The sequence below is a fragment of the Leptodactylus fuscus genome, chromosome 2 (genome assembly GCF_031893055.1).
Source record: "Leptodactylus fuscus isolate aLepFus1 chromosome 2, aLepFus1.hap2, whole genome shotgun sequence".
Lineage (NCBI taxonomy): Eukaryota > Metazoa > Chordata > Amphibia > Anura > Leptodactylidae > Leptodactylus > Leptodactylus fuscus.
The window spans coordinates 27,848,916-27,871,839 of NC_134266.1; the positions used below are offsets into that span (position 1 = coordinate 27,848,916).

General features: G+C 43.1%; 1 protein-coding gene across 1 annotated transcript in view; it reads right to left on the reverse strand.

Annotated features, from left to right (window-relative positions):
• Positions 1–284: 284 nt before the first annotated feature.
• Positions 285–22,924, reverse strand: part of GBE1 (1,4-alpha-glucan branching enzyme 1) — a 115,566-nt gene continuing 92,926 nt past the window's right edge. The window contains exons 14-17 of the mRNA XM_075263547.1: positions 16,507–16,691; positions 11,700–11,830; positions 3,718–3,835; positions 285–1,097 (exon numbers count right to left, since the gene is read on the reverse strand). Of these exons, the coding sequence (XP_075119648.1) occupies positions 1,044–1,097; positions 3,718–3,835; positions 11,700–11,830; positions 16,507–16,691 (488 nt within the window). The 3' untranslated portion in view covers positions 285–1,043. The remainder of the gene's footprint in view (positions 1,098–3,717; positions 3,836–11,699; positions 11,831–16,506; positions 16,692–22,924) is intronic.

The window sequence follows — 22,924 nt, forward strand, 5'->3', positions numbered from 1 at the left end:
CAGGTATCCAGACGTGCACTCCACTCCAGATTAGGCCTAATGAATGGGCCTAGTCCGGAGGAGGGAGTGTCTTCAGGTGGATGTCGTGAGGCAAATCCGCCTGAAGAATGAGCATCTCCCATTGAAATCAGTGGGAGCCGGTCAGTTCTTTTTTCCGGGAGCCATTTGTTCCGTCTCCCATAAAAAGAACTGACCGGATCCCACTGATTTCAATGGGAGCCGTCTTTTTGGTCAGGATTTTGAGGCCACATCCGGCCTCAAAATCCTGACCAAAGAACCCTGTGTGAACTTAACTTAATACTGGGAAGGCCGTCAACGGAGCTGTTGGATTGCAACATGTCTGATCCTTTATATCACTAGAGAAAAACCGCCACCAGAGGTGCCTAAAAAGCAGCGTATTCCCTTCTCCCTATAGAGAATACCTGCACACTTGGCTAAACTAAGCATGTGTATGGGGAACGGGAAGTAGAGCAGTCACCAGAATAAGCCCCAGCTCATGGGCACGGGGTGTAAATAAACTCCAGCACTTTTGAGGTCCACTGTCCAGCACTGTTGGCATCTATGCAGTGTAAGGTAAGTGGTGAGCCTAAAATATGGACTATAAAGGACAGGACGTTAGGGACTCATCTAATACACCACGTGGTCTAATGTAACATGCCTGACAAAACAAATTATTACAGGTCAAAATAAATTAATTTCGCTCTGTAGTGCAATTAAATCGAAATGTAACCAATATCAACGGATACAATGTATTTACCCTGGATAATGGATTGCTTGATAGAAAACAGAGGTCTAAAGAAAAGGTCACGACGTACAGGTACAAGTCTCGTAATAGTGCGAATTAGAAACGACATACAGTATTGCTGCCATCGGGCTCCATCTATGTATACACGAGGTTGGAGAGTGTCGCGCTCGAGCTAGTTATCCATTAGACTATTGTGAATAACCTTGAGCACGTTCTATGACACTACGCATTGTGCGAATCGTTCTCCTTCAAGACAACCTGAGCTCACGCAGAAGAGATAAAGATGCATCTTCAGTCCTTAATAGTTGTCAACATTACGAAGAACAAGCGCCACTCGGCACGGAATGTAAACCTGAAATATAGGAAAACAATTCGAGAGAGACAAAAAAAAAAAAGAAAAGAAAAATCAAATGTGTTGTCAGAAGACAGACTATACAAATACTAGGAAATCTTCTTTGTGTAACTACGACGGCATAATAAGCAGCGTGCGGCCGGCAGAATGTTAAGTGAAGTGCTAAATGTTAACCACTAGAGTGCAGCAAGTCATTTGCAACCGGTAAAATCTCCTCCGGCCTGTTTCCATCAATAACACTTGAAGGTGCGCTACGTTCGCCGCTATTAGAATTCTTTCGCCGCGGAAAACGGTTTCAGAGCAACAAATGAGTGGAGCACAATAACACGGTGTCTCAAATGTCTTTTCATTTATGAAAATAAAGGAAGAAAGAAAAACCCGAGTGAAATGTACAAAATGTTCTACATGTCACAAATGGAGTCACAGATTCTTCAAACGGCAAACGGTACAATATCTGCTTAGGAAGAAGCTGCCGGCTCTGCTGACAGGTGTGCTAAGGAAATGCTAAGACTCTGATAAATCTGGAGTCTGTGTGTTACGGTGCCTCTGTTATTCCTCCTGGAAATGTGTAAATAAATTGATAATTGGGTGTTATGATACCACGTTAGTCAAAAAGTTATGCCCCTGTTATGTATAGGTTCCTACTCTGATTCTAGGTGACATACGAAATCCTGAACAGTTTAAGACTTTATCGGGCAGGTTTTTTTTTTTTTTTTTTTGCAACCCCATTAAAGGGGCTCTATCAGCAAAATCATGCTGCTAGAGCCCCACATATGCGTGAATAGCCTTTAAAAAGGCTATTCAGGCACCGTAAATGTTATATTAAACTACCCCCCCCCCTCGTTTTAAAATAATAACCTAAAAAAGAATGTGCTCTACTTACGCATCACGCTGGGCGGGCATTCAGGGTGTGTCTTCATCTTCATCCACGCCTCTTCTTCCTCCGATGTCCTCGGGTCCCGTCTTCCTCCGGCGCTCGCGAACGGACACTGATAAAAAAAAAATAGCCTGGGCACATGCGCAGTAGCCGTAGAAGAAGCCGCATGCTACTGCGCATGCGCCCAGGCCATTTTTTTTTTTTTTTTATCACTGTCCGTTTGCAAGCGCCGGAGGAAGACGGGACCCGAGGACATCGGAGGAAGAGGAGGCAGGGATGAAGATGAAGACACACCCTGAATGCCCGCCCAGCGTGCACGATGCGTAAGTAGAGCACATTCTTTTTTATGTTATTATTTTAAAACGGGGGGGGGGGGTAGTTTAATATAAGATTTACGGTGCCTGAGTAGCCTTTTTAAAGGCTATTCACGAATATGTGGGGCTCTATCAGTATGATTTTGCTGATAGAGCCCCTTTAATGAAAAATATAAGACTTTACAATACATGTACATTTTTTCCCTGCACCTGAAAAATTTGCAAGTCCATATACTTTTTCATTTTTAGATAGCGGACTGCAGATTTTTGGTTGCCATGTGAACATGTTGTAGTCTTCGTGAATTGGATTTATTTTAAAAACCCCATTCACAATCTACATTTGACTACACTACATTTTTAGGGCTTCCTATAGGTTATCAGCTGGGCCGGCATTACTAAGGGGGAGTTCACACGGTGTAAAGTGGCGCGCAATCTGGCACGTATACGCGTGTCAGCAGTTTGCGCGCTCAAAAAGATCCCATTGATTTCAGTGGGAGTTACAATCGTATACGGCCGCAATATTACGGGCGCAAAATTACACGCTGTATACGATCGTAACTCCTATTGAAATCAATGGGATCTTTTTGAGCGCGCAAACTGCTGACATGCGTATACGTGCCAGATTGCGCTCCACTTTACACCGTGTGAACTCCCCCTTACAGTTGACTCCAACAGGAAGAAAATCTTCATGGTTGAAATGTACATACATGACTGCGTTTGCTTTGCAGGCCTATGAGAGCGGATCTGTCACCACAGTATATGGTAGCAGCGTATTATAGGACGGGTCCTCTGTGCCATTAACCCTCGCAGTATGGTAGGAGAGAGTCCACCAACCTAATCTATAGCCATGTATAGTTTAAGTGCTCCTAACCTTTCAGACTATACTTTGCGTATAGCATTATTATATGACTTGAAGGGTAACGTGTAATCTCTGCCGAGATGATAGTAACCGCTCCTAAGTCCTATAGTGGGACTAATGGTAACAGTAGATAGTGCTGTTCTGGGCTGCATTTCCCATAGCGCTGAATAGCCTTTCAGAAAACAGTAACAGAGTGAGGCTACACTGTTTCCGTAATTCCCATTTAAATCTATGTAAATAGCATAGGAGAGCTGTATTTATCCATTTCTCCCCAACTCCTGGCCCATGGGATAGGAGAAGTAGTGCTAGATCCCCTCCATGGCCATGTTAGGCTGAAATGGGAATAGCCCTTTAACTTTTTCGTTGTACAATACGCAAGCTTTATCCACAATTTTCAATTTTAACTGAGCTGGTTTAAACGTATGGGGAACACGAGAGATCCAGCACCCTAACCCTCCAACTTACTTAGTCTCGGTGGGCTCCTCCCCTCTCATACCGTACAATACAGCGATTATATGTGTGAACTTTACAAATGACTTCAGTTAAAACTCTACTTTACGTCATACGTACCAAAACCGAATACTGCCGGCTGTTAAAAGGAAGATTTTCGGTAAAAAATTCTGTCCTGTGATTAATCCTTTGATGTCCTCCATACTGCTCAGAATCAGTATCCAGTGCGATCATATACTTGGGAGCAAGGCATTAAGGAAAATGTGCAAAACAATACAAACAGAGAGGAAAAAGAATAAAAATATTCCTAAAATGGCTGACTATGTTTTTGTTTTAGGGGTCGGAGATGTCACTCAAGCAATGGGGCAAACCTGGGTGCAGTTAGGGGCGCTTACCTAGTGAATGGGATGGGATGGGATGGGAAACAGGTTATTTGTGGGAAAACACCTCTTAGGGGGCTGTACCACTATATACACCTATCCTTTCTGTGAATGAAGTGACAGTGCACTTGTGTGACTGACACTCCATTCACTTCTATGGAGCTGTTGCGATTCTGGCAGACCCATTAAAGTGAAATGAGTGACAGCGATGTAAGTATATTGATGCTTCGTTCACAGGGAGGGCACTTATCTCCTATCCTGTCTGTAATGGCATGACCCATTTAAATAAGAATTTAAGTATATAATACTTTGAAGACACACAACAGTCTATGGGCCAGTAAACATGGCTTGTGACAGACTCATTTCCCAGCCTGATCACAGATCTACTGTCCTGTACGCAACATTCGAGTATGAGACAGCAGAACTGTGGTCGTTCATGAACTCATAGCATTATACTTGACTAAGATTCTGTGAGTTTAGTTGGGCTGCAAAATATTTCCATCACATGGGCCATGCTCCCCAGGCACAGACATGGCTGAGTAAATAGGTCCTAAAACATCCATGTCCAGAGCTCTCAACGTTTAAAGGGATCCGGTCATTAAAATCACATATTTTTCTTGATCACAAGTAGGAATAGCCTTAAGAAATGCTATTCTTCTCCTACCTTTAGAGGTCTTCTCCGTGCTGCCATTCGGTAGAAATCCCCATTTTCGTCTTATGCAAATGAGTTCTCTCGCAGCACTGGGGGCGGTCCCCAGTGCTCAAACAGCACTGGGGGCGTCCCTAATGCTGCGAGAGAAATCTACAGCACCGCCTCCAACTTCTTCAGGAACAGCCTCACTGTGCGTCTTCTTCCGGAGCTTGGTTGAAGCTTCTACGCATGTGCAGTCGGCTCTGCCATCGAGCCTCGGGCAGAGCAGACCGCGCATGCCCACAGGCTACAAGAAAATGGCCGCTTACACAGCTTACTTGTGGCAACGGGCATGCGCAGTCTTCTCTGCCAGAGGCCTAGAAGATTGAAACCCAAGACGGAAAAAGACACAGGGAGAGGGCTTTCCAGAAGAAGATAGAGGCATCGCTGGAGATTTCTCTCACAGCACTGAGGACGCCCCCAGTGCTGTGAGAGAACTCATTTGCATACCGAAGAAAACCGGGATTTCTACTGAATGGCGGCGTAGAGAAGACCTCTAAAGGTAGGAGAAGAATAACCTTTCTTAAGTCTTAATTAGACGACAAATATGTGATGAGGACTCGGCAATGACTTAGTCCATCGTAAAAGGAAAGTTCTCGTTCTCTCGTTCCATTAGGATTACAGTTCCGTTTATTACATCTTCAATGTCCGTCCATTGTACTGTAAGTCAGAAACTAAATGACTCTTACCAAACAATACTAAAGGCGTAAGTGTGGCTTTATCTGTAAGGTTAATTACTTATTAAACGACTTTGCCCATACAAAGACTTAAAATATAAATACCCAAACACAGTGATGTATAATACGCCGTGAAGGCGGAATGAAACATAAAACCGCACAATAAAGAAATGCAAATGATACTAAACCGATCAATTTGCTTTTTAACTCAATTAACTGAGAGCCACGGACTATCCGCAATAGTTTAACGTTTATGGACGTTATTAACTGGCCTAGTTAAAAAGCAATTTGCTGGCTTTAAAAAAATAAATAAAAAAAATAAAATAAATAGAGGAAAAAACAAAAAAAAGTTTTCGAGAAATTCATCAATGCTCTACTCCATAGTAATAGGATGACCTTGCTCGGTTAATGGCAAACCAGACAGTAACAAAAAGTACATTCTATTCCATTCTATAAAAGTCTAGAAATTTTATACCTCCTTCACCTCTAACCACATTTATTGTACACGCTGTATTCTATGTTTAGGAAGTGAAATTATAAATTGACTTCGTGAACCCAAATAAAATTTCTCTTCGGTTGTCTCTCCGTTACGTTCTTTGTGCGGCAGATTTTACGGCTTCGATGTTACCTTTAATAACCCAGTTTTGCAGCAAAGCGATGTACGTGTTTTTTTTCTAACTAATGTACATTGTACAAGGTATTGTTGGAACGGTGTAACCTTCCAGCAAACACGGCATTGATATGATTAGACATTTTATCTGCAGTTAAAGAGGATCTGGTAGGGCTGCTTATTCTCAATCTGTTCCTAAAAAACACTAAGGGGCAGATTGATCACGTCTTGTCTTCCGATTTCCTTGCATACAGTACAAGGCCCAAAAAAATTGCAACTATTTATGCAAACCCAGCTTTAGGGCAAAATATTGCAACTTTTTTAAAAATTTTGTGCCGCCCCCCGACACTTTTCTGCGAGGGAGTGCGGTGCAGAGTGTGGTGTGGGCATGGCCATTGGCTCCACCAAATTTAAGATCATGTAAATCATCCCCAAGCCTAGCAGAGGGTGTGTCGGAATTATGTTGAGGTGGCCCCTCTGCCGATACAGGGGATATGAAGACTGGCTCTATGCATGGACCTCTTTGAAGTAGTCCTACATATGGTTGCCAAATTTTTAAAGCTATCCTGCAGCTCTTGACCTCCATAAACACTGTCACCTTTCTATTCAGGAGAAACAAAAATGCGTCTTTACAATAGGTTCACACTAACATTTGGGGACTCCGTCTCTCATTCATTTAAAATAGGTGGAGAGGAAAGTCCTGCAAGCAGAACTCCTCTCTCTGCTGATTTTATACTGAAGAGAATACCAGGCGGCTACCTGGAGGACCCAATTACAGTCTATGGGGCCCACGGATTTCCATGAGTAACTGCTTTTTAAGCGTATAGGGTTTCTGTTTTTCGGGTGCCCAAGTGGACTCGAAGAACGGAAACACCGAACACAAGTATGAACCTAGCATTAGTTAAAAGGATTTTCTGGTAGGTAAATATTCCGTATAAATGGCTCACAATGCGTAAAATAATTCAGTAAACAGATACCTGGTAGGTTAACAAAATGGCCGCGGGAATGCTCAGTCGGCCCCGCCCGAGGCTTGACGGCAGAGATGACTGCGCATGCCTAGAAGCTTGAAGCCAGCTCCGGAAGAAGACGCAGGGGGAAAGGCCGTTCTAGGCGAAGATAGAGGCGTTGCTGGAGAGTTCTCTCGCAGCATTGGGGACACCCCCACCAGTGCTGTCTGAGAGCTGGGGACCACCCCCAGTGCTGCGAGAGAACTCATTTACATACAGAATAAAACTGGGATTTCTACCGAACAGCGGCACAGAGAAGACATCTAAAGGTAGAAGAGTAACCTTTCTTAAGGCTATTCCTACGTGTTAGGCAGACAAAAAAAATTGCAATTTAATGATTGAATCCCTTTAAGTCTGTTCATCTATCTGCTGGTCTTTACTTCCGGACATGTATGCTTGGCCAATCATCGGTTAAGGCGGGTCACTGCTATGGTAAGTGATTGACCAAGAGGGCATTTCAGGGCATTTTCCAGGTGTCAAGAGTCATTGCAGAGAATTTCACATTTTTAATCCACTATCAGCTGTATTTAAAGCAATTTTATCACTTGGAAAACCCCTTTAGGTCTCCTTTCACAGACTTGCTTGCCTCAGTTACACGTCCAGCAATCACCAGCTAGTCATCTTTTTCTCCCTGTCGGATTAGTAGGCTGTACTATAGAAGCATTCTGCCTTTGTTGCGAAGGAAATCAGATCTCCATGCAATGTCATAGACTTGTATTATACAAAGCAACCAATCTGAGGAGGCGGAGCACAAGGGGGTAGGAGGGAGCTGCAACTTGAAGCAATGATGAGACAGGGGGTGTTTCTCAGACGACCTCAAGACTCCTTTTAGACACTGCAGCTAAACTGTAGCCAGAGATTATAGCTCTGCCCTAATAAAACAGAGTCAAAAGCAGCCAAGCAGCAAGTACTATGGAAAATAAATAGCAGATAATGGTCTGTGGCAGGTCCTGACTTACATATCAATTTTGAGATGATGTTTGGACAGCTGCTTTAAAGGGATTCTACCACTAAAACAACATTTTTTTTTCTATTTACCATGTCAGAATAGCCTTAGGAAAGGCTATTCGTCTCCTACCTTGCTCAGTCGCCTCTGGCCTGCTGTTCCGTAGAAATACCAGTTTTTACCAGTATGCAAATGAGTTCTCTTGCAGCAATGGGGGCGGGCCCCAGCGCTCAAACAGCGATGGAGGGCATCTCCACTGCTGCCAGAGAATTGTCTCCAGCGCCGCCTCCATCTTCAACAGCATCAGCGTCTTCTTCTGATTGGGGTCACACTCCGCAATTGCACGCATGCGCATTACGCTCCTGTAGTTCTCCGTAGAATTAGGATTAGGCCCAAATGAATAGGCCTAGTCTGGAGGAAGAGTCTTCAGGCCGAATCGCGAGGTGAATCCGCCTGAAAGAATAAGCATGTCGCTTCTTTTTTCCGGAAGTCGGACCAAATGGCTCCCGGAAAAGAAGAACTGACCTGCTCCCATTGATTTAAATCGGAGACGTCTTTTTGGTCAGGATTTTGAGGCGGATACGGCCTCAAAATCCTGACCAAAATACCCCGTGTGCACTTACCCTTAGCAGGATTTTACAAACCTGCAAAAAACCACAATGAAGCTTCTCCAAAAGACCACCTCTATGTGATAACCATCACCTTACCAAAAACATATCTGCTGTGATGGATTTTCAGCTTCCCATATTTCTCACCATTCTAGAAGACTGCTTTTTGATGCAATTTTTGCCAGACTATTGGGCACGGGCAAGGGTATCCTAAATGTGCGGCTGTATCGTGATTCGCGACAGCCTCTATTTTGGGCATGAATAGGGCAATATACCGTATATACTCGAGTATAAGCCAACCCGAATATAAGCCGAAGCCCCTAATTTTACCACAAAAACTGGGAAAACTTATTGACTCGAGTATTTGCCTAGGGGTGGGGGGAATTCAGCAAAAAATTGCTGTGCTGAAAAATTCAGCTTATACTCGAGTATATCAAAAGCCTCAGATAGCTTTCCCACACTAAAAGTAATATTATGCATACGGTATCTGCATTGTAACATTAGCTTAGAGGAAAATCGCTAACTGTTACTATAACACAGTTGTTAATACATTAAACTCTCACGGCCATTATGGCCATTAATACGCCTCATTGCAGTCTATGGTTGACCAACTATAATGTAATGTCTATATCCTCAGCCATCACTTCCCCATGTCTTGCTCACAATGACCTTCTCCGCTCATTAGAAGATCCAGGTCTTAGGTTGAGAAATGTCAAGGAGGACTGCATTTCCATTTTAATGTACACCCGCCAGTACTATCTGATCAACATGTCTAAAGCTGCGGGTAATAAGTACGGATACTTAATCTTTCATATACTGTATGTTAGCATTCATTTACTTCACGCAAATAGCTTTCATTTGCATCAAAGTACGGTATAATTTTACATCTCCTGGCTAATTGACGGAGTCTGAACCAGGGCGGACGCTCGCAAATTGAAAATAAATGAGAATAAAATGGCCTTGGGGGGGGAGAAATGAATAACCTAAATCCCCCAACTTAAAATTCAGTATCAAAAGTCAATTTTGCTCAGATATGAAGGTAATTGGGTAAGATAACGTTTTTATTTTTTTTTTTTTTTTTAATTCAGTGCAATCGAGCGTTTTAAGATCAAACATCTTGTCATTGGAGTTATTGGCTCCATGACCTAGAAGTCACTTTGTAACTAAGTCTTGTATCCTTCATCGCTATATTAATTTCTATTAATAAGATACTGACTTGGGTTTACATCAGTGTTTCGTAATGTTTCTAGAGGTGCCCAAACATATTTAACAGGTGTTGATCGAATGCTCTACCGTTTGACGGCCATTGCTTAAAAAATTCCCCATACACGTGTATGCCCAGTTCGGTCAAACTCAATTGGTTTCAATGGGAAAAGGCTGGGGAGAAAATGGTAAGCCATTTTGAATTGTACCATGCCTGGTCAATATCATCTGTTGTAGTAGGACAGTTGGAATCCCCCTATAGCCATAAGATAGATGGTGTGTCCCACAGAAACCAGCAGATTGGGACAACTGTTTATGTGTAACCGGAACTCAAAGTACATGAAAGATCCTCCAGGGCTACGATAAAGCACGACATGATGGCAGTGCCACTATGGATATATTGATATATATCTTACTTACAGATAACCATGATCAGATACAGATCAATCAAGACTGATCACGGATTCCTAGAGCCAGAACATTTGCAATTGTCAGAAGGCAACTCTGCTCCACCGCCGATGCACTGTTCGGATCAGCCGATCCGAACAGCACGCTCCATAGAAATGAATGGATGCACCTGGTACTTCCGCTTGGACGTAGCCGGCGCGCTTAACCCCCCCGCGTTTCGGCTACGTCCATTCATTTCTATGCGAGCGTGCTGTTCGGATCGGCTGATCCGAACAGTACTCGCTCATCTCTAATGAACATCTCTGCACGGTTTCACCAATTTGTGAACAAAGAGTTATGTTTTTGCTCCTAAAGTGAGCTTTATTATAGACTGGCTGATCTATGGTGGATTGAAGGTAATAAGAATCAATAACTCTGCAATGAATAGGACTCAGCTTACCAGGTTCGAGGCCCAATGCCAATTCAGTATAGGGACATGGTGCTGATTTGGAGACCCCAAACCTGGTCAGAAGTTCCCTTTAAATTCATCATTTCTTTTGATATGATTCTGTCTCCTACTGAGGTCAAACAAATTAGAAGTTCCTAGAGATGAGAACCAAGAGATCAGCCATTTGTAAATGCTCCTTTTCACAATTCCTTTCCGTCTGTACAATTGGCCACAGCCTTACAGACACTGAGGGAGGGATGAGGTTATGTAGAGACGCTACTTCGCTCAGCACCACAGGGATGGAGTTAAATATGTACCATAATAGGCAAGAAAACCCCTTTAAGGATCATAAATCCTGATCAAATATCTGGACTGACTGATTGTCCTTGTTGGACCTTTGTCCTATGCTGAACTGTCAGCAGAAGGGGCCCCCAAAATTTGAAGATTTCTTTACTAATTTGCCATGACTACTTTACTGGATAAAGTAGGAACATCACATACGCTCAAACCGCCCTTGGCACTATGATAAAAGGTGCAGCCCTCATCACGGAACGGAAGTTGCTTTGTGGCCACGATGAGCGTATGAGGAATTTTTAGGCCAACACTGGATGACAATGATCCATCCCCGGTCATCTGAGGACACTGTTTATTTTGTTGTTGCAAATAATCCGTTTCCTCCATGCTGTTCTAAATCCATGCCGACGTTTGCACCGAATTTACAAAGAGGTGAACACTTTTCCATAAATTAGGTGCCTGTGCACCTAAATAGCAATCTACACCAGGTCCATGAGTGGGCCGATGGCCCCTCTACCAATAGGCCCACTCTGTGGAAAGCGGTGAATGAGGAGTAAAACTTAAGTCACAATTTTAGCACAAATATTTAGAATTTTTTTTTTTTTTTCAAGGCTTGTCAGCCAATTTTTGGAAACACAAACCATCATATTCTATTCTTTCTGCACTTTTATCACTTTTGAGCGGTGTTTTCTTCCTAAGCAGGATCACTGGACTATTTCTATGACTGCCCGAATAATTTTACTATAAAAGTGACCTGTATTTTACTTTGGATTGTACCGTGAATTCTTACTTGTAACTGTTTTATACGCTGTGATGTTCACATAATAAGTATTAGAATTTAGAAAGGATATTTTCCAGGTGTATTTACTGCTATTCTGTATCCAGTGAAGCTCTTGTAAGGATGGAAATTAAAGATGAAAAGAAGATTTGCTCGCTCAAATGCAATAATTTTGTCACCTTCATGCTTTGCACTGATATAGGCCTACGTGGGGAAAAATAAAGAATAAGTTATTAGAACATCAACACAAAATAAACCCAGATCCTTGTAAAAGGAACAACAATTAAAAAGTGTGAACGAAAAAAGGCAAAGGAAACTGTTTTGTTTTTTAGGCGAATAATCTACTAACTACTGATCCCATATGAGAGCCCTGGAGGTCTAACTTACTATTAGGCCCCAGAATGTTTTAAAGGGAGACTATCACCTGTCACCACCACTTTAAAGGGGCATTCCCATCTCAAGGATCCTATGTATACTGGTAACTCATGTAAATTGGAGCCTTCTCCTAAATATATTGCTTTAGAAATGCTGCTTTGTTTGCCTGCTGTGTGACCTTATTACTCCCATTGTTTACACATCTTTTCCATAACGCCAGACCTGAGTTATAGGACAAGTGACATCAGTCACAGCTCTGCGGCAAGACAATCAGTACAGCTAATTGCAGTTTGCTGATAAAGCAAAGACTGTTATCTCTCTAAGTAAACACACAGATGAGACTGAGTCCTTTCTTTAGAAGCATGTGCATATTATTTGATCTGGGATAAGTAGGGTTCCGTTCAACAAGCTTGGAGGGGATGGGGGAGAAATACAGGAAGTGATAAGAAGAGGCAGCAAAGAAACTTCTAAAACAGGAAGATGGGAAAACCCCTTTGAGTTTGAGTGTGCGATGGATGCCGAAAAAAATCCTTCCAAACTTGTATCCATTATGCAAATTAGGCAGCTGTAGCATTATGGGTGTTCCCAAGTGCCTGAGATCACTTTAGCTGATGAAACCACACCCTTGTTCATGTTTGTGCTGCCCCTGAGGGAATTGCTCTTCCCCCAATGCTAATGTCACCATCCCCTCTGCAAAATCTCGCACTCGCTCAGTACACTCTTGTACGCACACACACAGTGCAAGCAACCTTTGTATAACCCGCTCTGCAGGGTTAGCTGCAGGGTGTCTACAGTTTTACACAGTAGGAACCGGCATTAGGGAATGGAAATGGACTATGAATGCCTCCGGTGCTGGAAAATGTACACAGCATATTCTCTGCACGGGGAAGCCCTGTGATGTCATTAATGACATCAAAGGCTTCCCTAGCAAGAGTGGGAATGCAGTTTGGCAAAACAGCATTTAATATGGTCCCGCTTTCAATTAAATTGAATAGATTATTTCAGCTCCCCGTCAAAAGCACTGGATGGGGCTTTCAGTGTAACATAGTAAGTCAGGCAATGGCAAGGTGCATCAAATCCAGGTAAGAAGGGTTTTGACAGTCAATGCCACAAGCCCACTAATGTATGCAGAGGGAGCGGGAAGGGGTTAAAACAACAGAGTATTTTCATGGATAAAGCATTCTTTGGTTCTTAGTCACTTCTAAAGTTTAATTTTGGGCTTAAAAAGGCCACAAAAGAGAAAAGTCTGAAGAGCAGCATCAGTGTATTACATGCGTCAGCATCCCGGGAAACTTAGGATTTCACAGAACACTTACCACAGTGTGAGCGGAAAAAAAAAAAAGGTCAAATTGGATCCAAGCAGGATAAAAAGAAGAAATGGAAGGCTGAGATGCACAACTTCACAATAAGCACATCGGAGGCCGCACAAGCAGAAACCCTACAGGCTCAGAGTTGGTGGCCTCCTTAAATAGTACAGGCTAAATAGCTGCAACTATAGATGGCCGAGCAAGCAGATGAGCAGAAAAAAGCTTAAAACCATTTGGGTCATATGGACAAAGCGCGCGGACATCAGTTGCTATAGATCGGGAAAAGGTATAATGGATGAGCAAGTCTAATTTCATAATGTATGGATGAAAGCAGAGAACACAAGTGTGATGTAAAGCGAGTGATAGGATGTTGGAGGAGTGCTCCATGTCATCTGCCAAGCCTGGTGGAGGTAATGTCATGGCAGGGGGCTGTTTTTATAAGGGATTTAATAAAACTGACAACTTGCCATCTCTTTGTCTCGAATTATATACTTAAAAGAAAATTTTTTTTTTTTTTTTTTTAGATTTCATTTCTGGGCTTAACCTCCTCACTATGGGGGCATTGAGTAACACCGACCACATGTTATCTTGTTGCACAAGTATTGCTCCTCCCCCATCACTTTCCAGCTGCAAATTGCTGTAGACTTCCCCTTATTCAGTGCAGTAACCTAAGAGCTGCAGTTGATGATCTCCCCCTATATTATAATGTCAGCTGTTTTAGATCATCTATCTATCTATCTATCTATCTATCTATCTATCTATCTATCTATCTATCTATCTATCTATCTATCGTGCTGGCCAAATTGGCCCGTATTGGCACCCCTGCAGTTCTGTCAGATAATACTCATTTTCTTCCAGAAAATGATCGCAATCACAAATTCTTTGGTATTATTATCTTCATTTAATTTGTCTTCAATGGAAAACCACAAAAAGAATTGTCAAAAAGCCAAATTGGATATAATTCCACACCAAACATAAAAAAGGGGGTGGACAAAAGTATTGGCACTGTTTGAAAAATCATGTGATGCTTCTCCAATTTGTGTAATTAACAGCACCTGTTACTTACCTGAGGCCCCTAACAGGTGGTGCCAATAACTAAATCACACTTGCAGCCAGTTGAAATGGATTGAAGTTGAATCAACCTCTGTCCTGTGTCCTTGTGTGTACCACATTGAGCATGGAGAAAAGAAGGAAGACCAAAGAACTGTCTGAGGACTTGAGAAGCAAAATTGTGAGGAAGCATGAGCAATCTCAAGGCTACAAGTCCATCTCCAAAGACCTGAATGTTCCTGTATCTACCGTGTGCAGTTTCATCAAGAAGTGTAATGCCCAAGGCACTGTGGCTAACCTCCCTAGATTTGGACGGAAAAGAAAAATTGATGAGAGATTTCAACGCAAGATTGTGCGGATGGTGGATAAAGAACCTCGACTAACATCCAAACAAGTCCAAGCTGCCCTGCAGTCTGAGGGTACAACAGTGTCACCCCGTACTATCCGTCAGCATCTGAATGAGAAGGGACTGTATGGTAGGAGACCCAGGAAGACCCCACTTCTTACCCAGAGACATAAAAAAGCCAGGCTGGAGTTTGCCAAAACTTACCGGAGAAAGCCAAAAATGTTTTGGAAGAATGTTCTCTGGTCAGAGGAGACAAAAGTAAGAAAAGGCATCAACATAGAGTTTACAGGAAAAAAAAGAGGCCTTCAAAGAAAAGAACACGGTCCCTACAGTCAAACATGGCGGAGGTTCCCTGATGCTTTGCTGCCTCTGGCACTGGACTGCTTGACCGTGTGCATGGCATTATGAAGTCTGAAGACTACCAACACATTGTGCAGCATAAAGTAGGGCCCAGTGTGAGAAAGCTGGGTCTCCCTCAGAGGTCAGGGGTCTTCCAGCAGGACAATGACCTAAAACACGCTTCAGGTCAGCACTAGAAAATGGTGGTGAGAGAAAGCCCTGGAGACTTGTAAAGTGGCAGCAATGAGTCCAGACCTGAATCCCATAGAACACCTGTGGGGGGGGAGAGATCTCTTGGTGGCAGTTTGGAGAAGGCCCCCTTCACATCTCAGGGGTGACCTGGAGCAGTTTGCCAAAGAAGAATGGTCTAAGATTCCAGCAGAGCCTTGTAAGAAACTCATTGCTGATTACCGGAAGCGGTTGTGCGCAGTTATTGTGTCTAAAGGTTGTGCTACCAAGTATTAGGCTGAGGGGGCCAATACTTCTGTCCGGCCCATTTTTGGAGTTTTGTGTAAAATGATCAATGATTTGGCTTTTTTTCATTCTCTTTTGTGTTTTTTCATTGCAAGCAAAATAAATGAAGATATTACCAAAGAGTTTGTGCTTGTAATCATTATCTGGGGGACAACGAGTATTATCTGACAGAATTGCAGGGGGGCCAATACTTTTGGCCAACACTCACTCTATCTATCTATCTATCTATCTATCTATCTATCTATCTATCTATCTATCTATCTATCTATCTATCTATCTATCTATTATCTATCTCCTATTATCTATCCATCCATCCATCCATACACACACCTATTACTCCACAATTTTACAGTATCTTGGACTAAATTTTAATTTACATTCCATATGAGGTCTGTTATTAAATTATATTATATTACGGTTGATCTTCTGATCTTACTATTTCATATTATTTTATCTTGGACTATATTTACTTTCCCTATTATTATATTATAATATATTTTACAGTATCTTGGACTAAATTTTATTATTATTATTTAAATCACCATAAAACACAAGATACTAAATTGTATTACGGTTGCTCTCATGAACTTATTTCATATGATTTTTATCTTCGACTACATTTGATGTCATTTCTTTTCTATACCTCGTATATTCTAATGAAATATTTTACCATTCCTGTCTTTAATGCGCCATTGGCCATGTTAGTTATTTGCTATTAATGAGTGACTGCCATCGCCGCTCCATTATTGCCAGCTTCAATTAAATCAGTATTTACATTGACATTTCAACAAAAAGCCATGCTTCCAACTTTAGGATTACATAGATCCCAGAAAACAAGAGACGAAAGACCCAGGGCATCATCAATTTAATATTCCCACCATCCAGTGCACGAACGTAAAGATAATAATATGGTAATGCAACGAGACAGATGAAAAGGTACCTGAAAGGGAAATTAAAAAACGCTAACTCAAATTTTGTGCAACGCTTACCGGAGGTGATGACAGCCAGCCACACTTTGCCTCTAATCTATTCATGTCTCGATCAAAAGCATAAAGAAATCGGTAGCGCAAAAGTTGATCATCAGCCAGATGGAACTGTCTCCGGGCATAATGATAACTTTCGTTATTTCCTTTTCTTGGGAAGTCCAACCATTCCGGGTGGCCAAATTCATTGCCTGCATGAAAACAAAACAACATAATGTGCCTATGTATTACTTGTAGCCAACAACACACAAATAGTGAGGACTAGGTCATCAATATGTAATCTATAGGGATCAAAAACAACAGGGATCCCTAGAGATGTTTTTTTTCCCATTTGTCACATACTAAACCCGATAGCTTTTTCACGTTTCCGTCCATGTAACTGTACAAGGGTCTGATTTTTTGCTGTAAATACACTGCCGCCTCTGAGCATGCATTATTCAGTTGCAAGTGACAAAGAAAGTCAACTATGGCGGAATAAGACTCATTAGTGACCGAAGGAGAAAGTCTATAGGTCTGTCTCAAATGGCTTAAGGAGGAACTTTCATATCACCATGCATATGCTATTTTACATACCTGAATACAGTGCCCTGTCGGCTTTCCCGGTATGTGCCCCAGGGCTGGAACTATCATTGCCGTTAGTTTCGGCACTGATATCTCCCCACTGTCAGAAGGGAGTTCCACATAGCTCAGTGTCATCGTTAGCCGGTAAGGAGCGCCACTTTTGACAGTACAGAGCTATGAATGAACACTGTTAAGGGGCGGTGTTTCTTACAGCTCAGTGATGATGCTGAGCTATGAGGAACGCCCTTCTGACAGTGGGGAGAGATCAGTGCTGAAACTAACGGTATCGATATCTCCAATCCCAGGAAAGCCAACACTGCGCTGAATTCATCATACTGTCTGCTTTCTAGCAGTATGTAAAACCACATAGGCATGAGAACATGAAAGGTCCTTTTAAAGTAACAAGTGGCATTGTGGCTGGTATTACTCACTCACCTGAACTAGGCAGTCCTTTCAAAGAGTTTATTCGTCAACATTAACTCAATCCTTTCATGGATTTGGGGACATGCGGTGTTATATACTGCTGGAAAGCCGACAGTGTGCTGAATTCAGCACAGTGTCGACTTCCCGATCTGTGCCCCGGGTGAAGAGTTATTGGTGCCACTACTGTAGCTCTTTACAGTCAGAAGGGCGTTTCTGACACTCTGTCAGGAACATCCTTTTGCACAGCACCGCCTATCGCGCTGTACAGTGTGAGCGGGGAGGAAAGCTCTGCTCACAGTGCTCGTCCATAGATAAGTATTATCAGGAGGGGAGGGGGCGTTTCTCCCCGCTCACACAGTACAGTGCTATAGGCGCTGCTGTGCAGAAGGACGTTCCTGATAGAGTGTCAGAAACGCCCTTCTGACTGTGAAGAGCTACGGTACCAGCTCTGATAGCTCTTCAGCCGGGGCACAGATCGGGAAAGCCGACAGTGCGCTGAATTCGGCACACTGTTGGCCTTCCAGCGGTATATAACACCGCATGTGCCCAAATCCATGAAAGGTCCTCTTTAAAAGGCAATATCTGCAAAATAGGACCTGCCTTTTCCACGATCAGTACCAGCCTTGAACATGGGCTAGGTCTGGCATTGCAACTCCTTCACATTCAAATAAATCAGGTTGAGCTGCTATACCAGGCTGTCTCCATTTTGGTTATGCATACCAAAATGGATGATTGTGCTTAGAACACAGTATGGTTGGATTACACATACCCATAGGCCAAGGTCTACTCATTGTAATGTAGGGGATCCTTCTGAAGAGGTCACCCTTGTCGATAGCAGATGGGCTTGCACAGTTCAAGGAACCTCATTTTCATGTATGTATACACACACAGTGGGCAGCACAGTATTGCTGTTGGCACTAGCAGAGTGCTGTTGTACTTTTTTGTGCTTGCTCTACCAGTCACAACCCTGGTGAGGTTCTGGGGAGGAAAATTCTGCGTGTCCGGCATGGTTACTGAAGGGGTTTCCTTATAAAAGCAAGTGGTCCTGTAGGACTTGCAAATCTGTGGAGGTCCGATCACCCAGACCTCCACTGATCAGGACGACAATGAGATGATGATGATGATGATGATGGGAGTGTTGGATACAGCAGAAATACATTTCTCTGATATGTTCACCGCTCCCATTGAAATGAAAGGAGCAGTTCATGCACTCTATACACAACGGGGGATGTTCTCTTGATCAGTTGGGTTCTCTGCAAGTTATAAAAACTTTTCGTGAGATATCCTTTGTAATGCTAACGGATTACGGCGCAGATTTTCTTTCTTTTTTTTAAATGTAGATTGTGAGCCCCATATAGAGATCACAATGTACTTTATTTAATTTTTTTTTTAAATTTCCTATCAGTATGTCTTTGTAGAATGGGAGAAAATCCACACAAACATGGGGAGAACATACAAACTCCTTGCAGATGTTGTTCCTGGCGGGATTCGAACCTAGGTCTCCAGCGCCGCAAGGCTGCAGTGCTAACCACTAAGCCACTGTGTTGCCCCACGGATTTTCTATACCGTAATTTGTGCGGGAAAAACCACACATAATCCCGACCGTGTGTCTATACCCCATATCTCAACAACAAGTAGCTAACGTTCAGGTGCCATTGACCTTCCTGACGATTCTTGAGAAGCGTTCCAACTGAAAAAAGTTTGCGAACCAGTGATATAAACAGAGGTTAACTGAGGACAACTGTGGTTCTCCAACAATATCTATTGGTTCTTTGAAATTTCAGACAACATAATATTTTTTTTTTTTTGGAAACTCCAGACCGCCATGTCCTTCCCCTTACTTTACATCGCCAGCTCCTTAAAGATATTAAAAGAAAAAAAAAAAAAAAAAAAAAACTTTTATAGGTCCCCAGATTTGGAAATTTCAACTTTAATCATACTCCAGGCACATAAGCAATGTAACAATAGATTAAAAACAATGCAAAAGATAATTAAGTAGCTCCGCAGAGAAATACCAAATCTTTTTATCCTCACGTTTCCTCTGTAAACAGCAACATGCGAAGCATGGATAATGTGGAGGTAAGTACGGGGACATACCACTGAGATTTGTGTTCCTGTAATTAATTTTAAGTTGTTTCTTCTAAAACTATAAAATGACAAAGAGACGGGAAGAACAATTAATGGGATTTAAAACAATAGGGTGCTAATGAATAACAAAAATGTCTGAAAAGGAAGATTTTATTTATTCTTGTAGGGGATGATCTTTAGCAGACCGTGGCAATTACCATTCAGCTTTGCAATACTTTTTTTTTTATTATTAAAATAAATAAATCTAATATTAGGAGTGGATTTAAGCTACAAATAGAGCTCTAACAAGTCACACGAAGAGAGGTTTCCTTAAAGGGGTTGTCGGGGATAAAACGATCAAGCTAAACAGCCTCCCCCCCCCCCCCCCCCCCGACTAACTTCTAACTAACTTACTGAACAAGAAATGTTTATTTACCCAAATCGCTGGGGAAGTCATGTGACCACCTCAGGCAAGTTTTCAGATTTTCCAATGACATTTCCCCAATTTAAGGAACATCACCAATACTAACCCCGGCATTCCAGTTATATTGCGAATGCATTGGAGGCTGACAGATGTCAAGACGACGTCTCCCACACCGGCGCGATGGGGCTGGAATGCAAGCATGGTGGTACTCCGTCTCTATTGAGGAAGTGTCGACAGTGCTGTAGTGGTGGAGGACGTCAAGAGGAGGAGTCGGCCACACAGAAGGAAGTGATCTCCTGTGCCCAGAAGATGCGGAGAGAAAGAAGGTGTGTATGATTGGGTGAGTGGGTGGGCTGAGATAGTTAGTTACAAAGGGCTAGTAGTGGGCAGGCTGGCTAGGGAGAAAGGGAGTGGTGTGCAAGAGTGAGAGGGAAGGGGAGAGGGAGAGAGGGAAGGGGAGGGGGAGAGAGGGAAGGGGAGGGGGAGAGAGGGAAGGGGAGGGGGAGAGAGGGAAGGGGAGGGGGAGAGAGGGAAGGGGAGGGGGAGAGAGGGAAGGGGAGGGGGAGAGAGGGAAGGGGAGGGGGAGAGAGGGAAAGGGAGGGGGAGAGAGGGAAAGGGAGGGGGAGAGAGGGAAAGGGAGGGGGAGAGAGGGAAAGGGAGAGAGGGAAGGGGAAGGGGAGAGAGGGAAGGGGAGGGGGAGAGAGGGAAGGGGAGGGGGAGAGAGGGAAGGGGAGGGGGAGAGAGGGAAGGGGAGGGAAGGAGAGGGAGGGAGAGGGAAGGGGAGGGAGGGAGAGGGAAGGGGAGGGAAAGAGATGAAAGGGGAGGGAGAGGGGGAGGTATTGAGTCAGCCCTGACTGAAGAGCAATGCATCATGATAGTTGTAGGATAACATAAGAGAAAGCTACCCATGTAAACAAATTCACAGCATGCCGGGAGCTCCCAGAGATACCCAAAAATAACTCAAGACACCAGTGTTTGGGTGCACTTATTAAACCCATTAAAAGCACTAACAGACCCTTTAAAAAAAAAAAAAATCCCGGAAAACTCCTTTAAAGCAACCTTCTACATATCTAGAGTTATATGACGTACAAAAACCAGGCTTAGCTGCTCTGGACTCCGTTTCAAAAATTTTCCGAGGAAGTGGTGAGATTAGATTGCCTGTATCTCCAACACATACAAGGGAGAGGGAAAGTGCAGCAGGGCACATGTGCTTTATGGCTGATGCAATGAATGAGAATTGATATGGGCAAGGGGTTCCCAAATCGTCAGTCATGATTGTAAAAGTTTCGGGGGACTTTTGACTCTTCACAGATCTTTGCAGTGCTTCAGTCGCAACACAGCTGCTGGGTCAAGTCACTTCACCCTCCCTTAGAGGGTTTGCAAAGCATCTTGCAAACAGGAATGAGAATGCAAGCCCTCACAGATTATAGCTAGAGCACAGAAGATGCCGGATCCAAACATTTGTAAGCAGGTGGGCAGTTGTAGATTCATGAACATATAGGCAGAAGGCCCCTGAACTGACCTGCAGAGTTCTTTGTCCTGCAAGCATGAGTGCTGCCGTAATGGCTGGTGTATGTGCAGACAGCAGGTGTGCAAAACTGTCAGAAAACAGTGCTAAACAGCAGAATAAGGCTTGAGCCCCACAAGATGGAAACGCCACAGGAAAAACTGCAGTCCTTTACAGTAAGGGCAAAGTGGATGGGAATCTAGCAAATCCCATGACCATTATGGGGTAAAAAACGCGGTGCGGACATGCTGCGAGAAATCGCAGCATGTCAATTATACCTACGTAAACGCCAGTGGTTTCCTCATAGGTATAATTGCAACAGAAAGACCGCGGAGCAAAACTCTGCAAACTTTCTGTCTAAAGTGCTACGCAAATACCGTAACCGTGAAGTCTTGCCGTCACAGTTTTTCCCACAGCACTTTTTTGCTGCACAAGTAGGAAACGGAGGTGAATTCTGCCTCAAAATCACCACCAAATTCTGCTCTGAATCTCCTATAGTGTTCAGTAGTAGATTGAATAAGTTGAAAATGTAAGCATCATGGCTTATATGGAAGGACCTACGAGAGAGACTCAGCTGATCAGCTCCATTCATCTGGGTCTGATCAATGGTAAAAGCCACAGCAAAAAGTGCTGGAAAATGAAAAGGAATCAGAGGCGGAAATTTCCTTCAATTCCTCTGAACAGAAAACAGGCTCAAGCTACAATGCACTTCTGGCACTAGACTACCATAGGCCTATAGCATGGATCAGTACTAGTCCACCAGCTGTCCTTTCTTGATAGGCACTAACAACTGCACACCCCAGAAGACACATTTTACAGATGCACTGACCCATTTGTATCAGTGTCACAATTTGCTCTGTTTCAAAGCATATACTCGAGTATAAGCCGAGCTTTTCAGCACAGTTTTTGTGTTGAAAAAGCCCCCCTCGGCTTATACTCGAGTCAAGCAAAAAAAAAAAAAAAAAAATTATGGGGGGGGGGGGGGAGACCAGCCGCAATAGTAATGTATAGGATCTCCCATAAGATAGTGAAGAAAAAAAAAAAAAAAAAAGGAAGCTTTAAAAAAAAATATATAAAATAAATAAAAGTTGTAAATCCCTCCTTTCCCTAGAATACATATAAAAGTAAAAAATTACTGTGAAACACATACACATTAGGTATCCCTGTGTCTGAGAGTGCCCGGTCTACTGAATATAGGGGATCTGCAGTGCTCCTGTTCCGTCGGGAAGGGGTTAATAGGAGCACTGCAGATACCCTATATTCAGCCAGACTGAAGTGGGGGAAAAAAAAAACCCAGGCCTCAAGCTCAGGGAAGGGGCAGACAGACAACCAAAACACCCCCTCTCCCCTTCCCCAGCAAATACTGCACCCAAAAACTCCGACCATTTTAATCTTTGAAATTTTCCAGTAGCTGCTGCATTCTCCCCCCTCGGCTTATACTC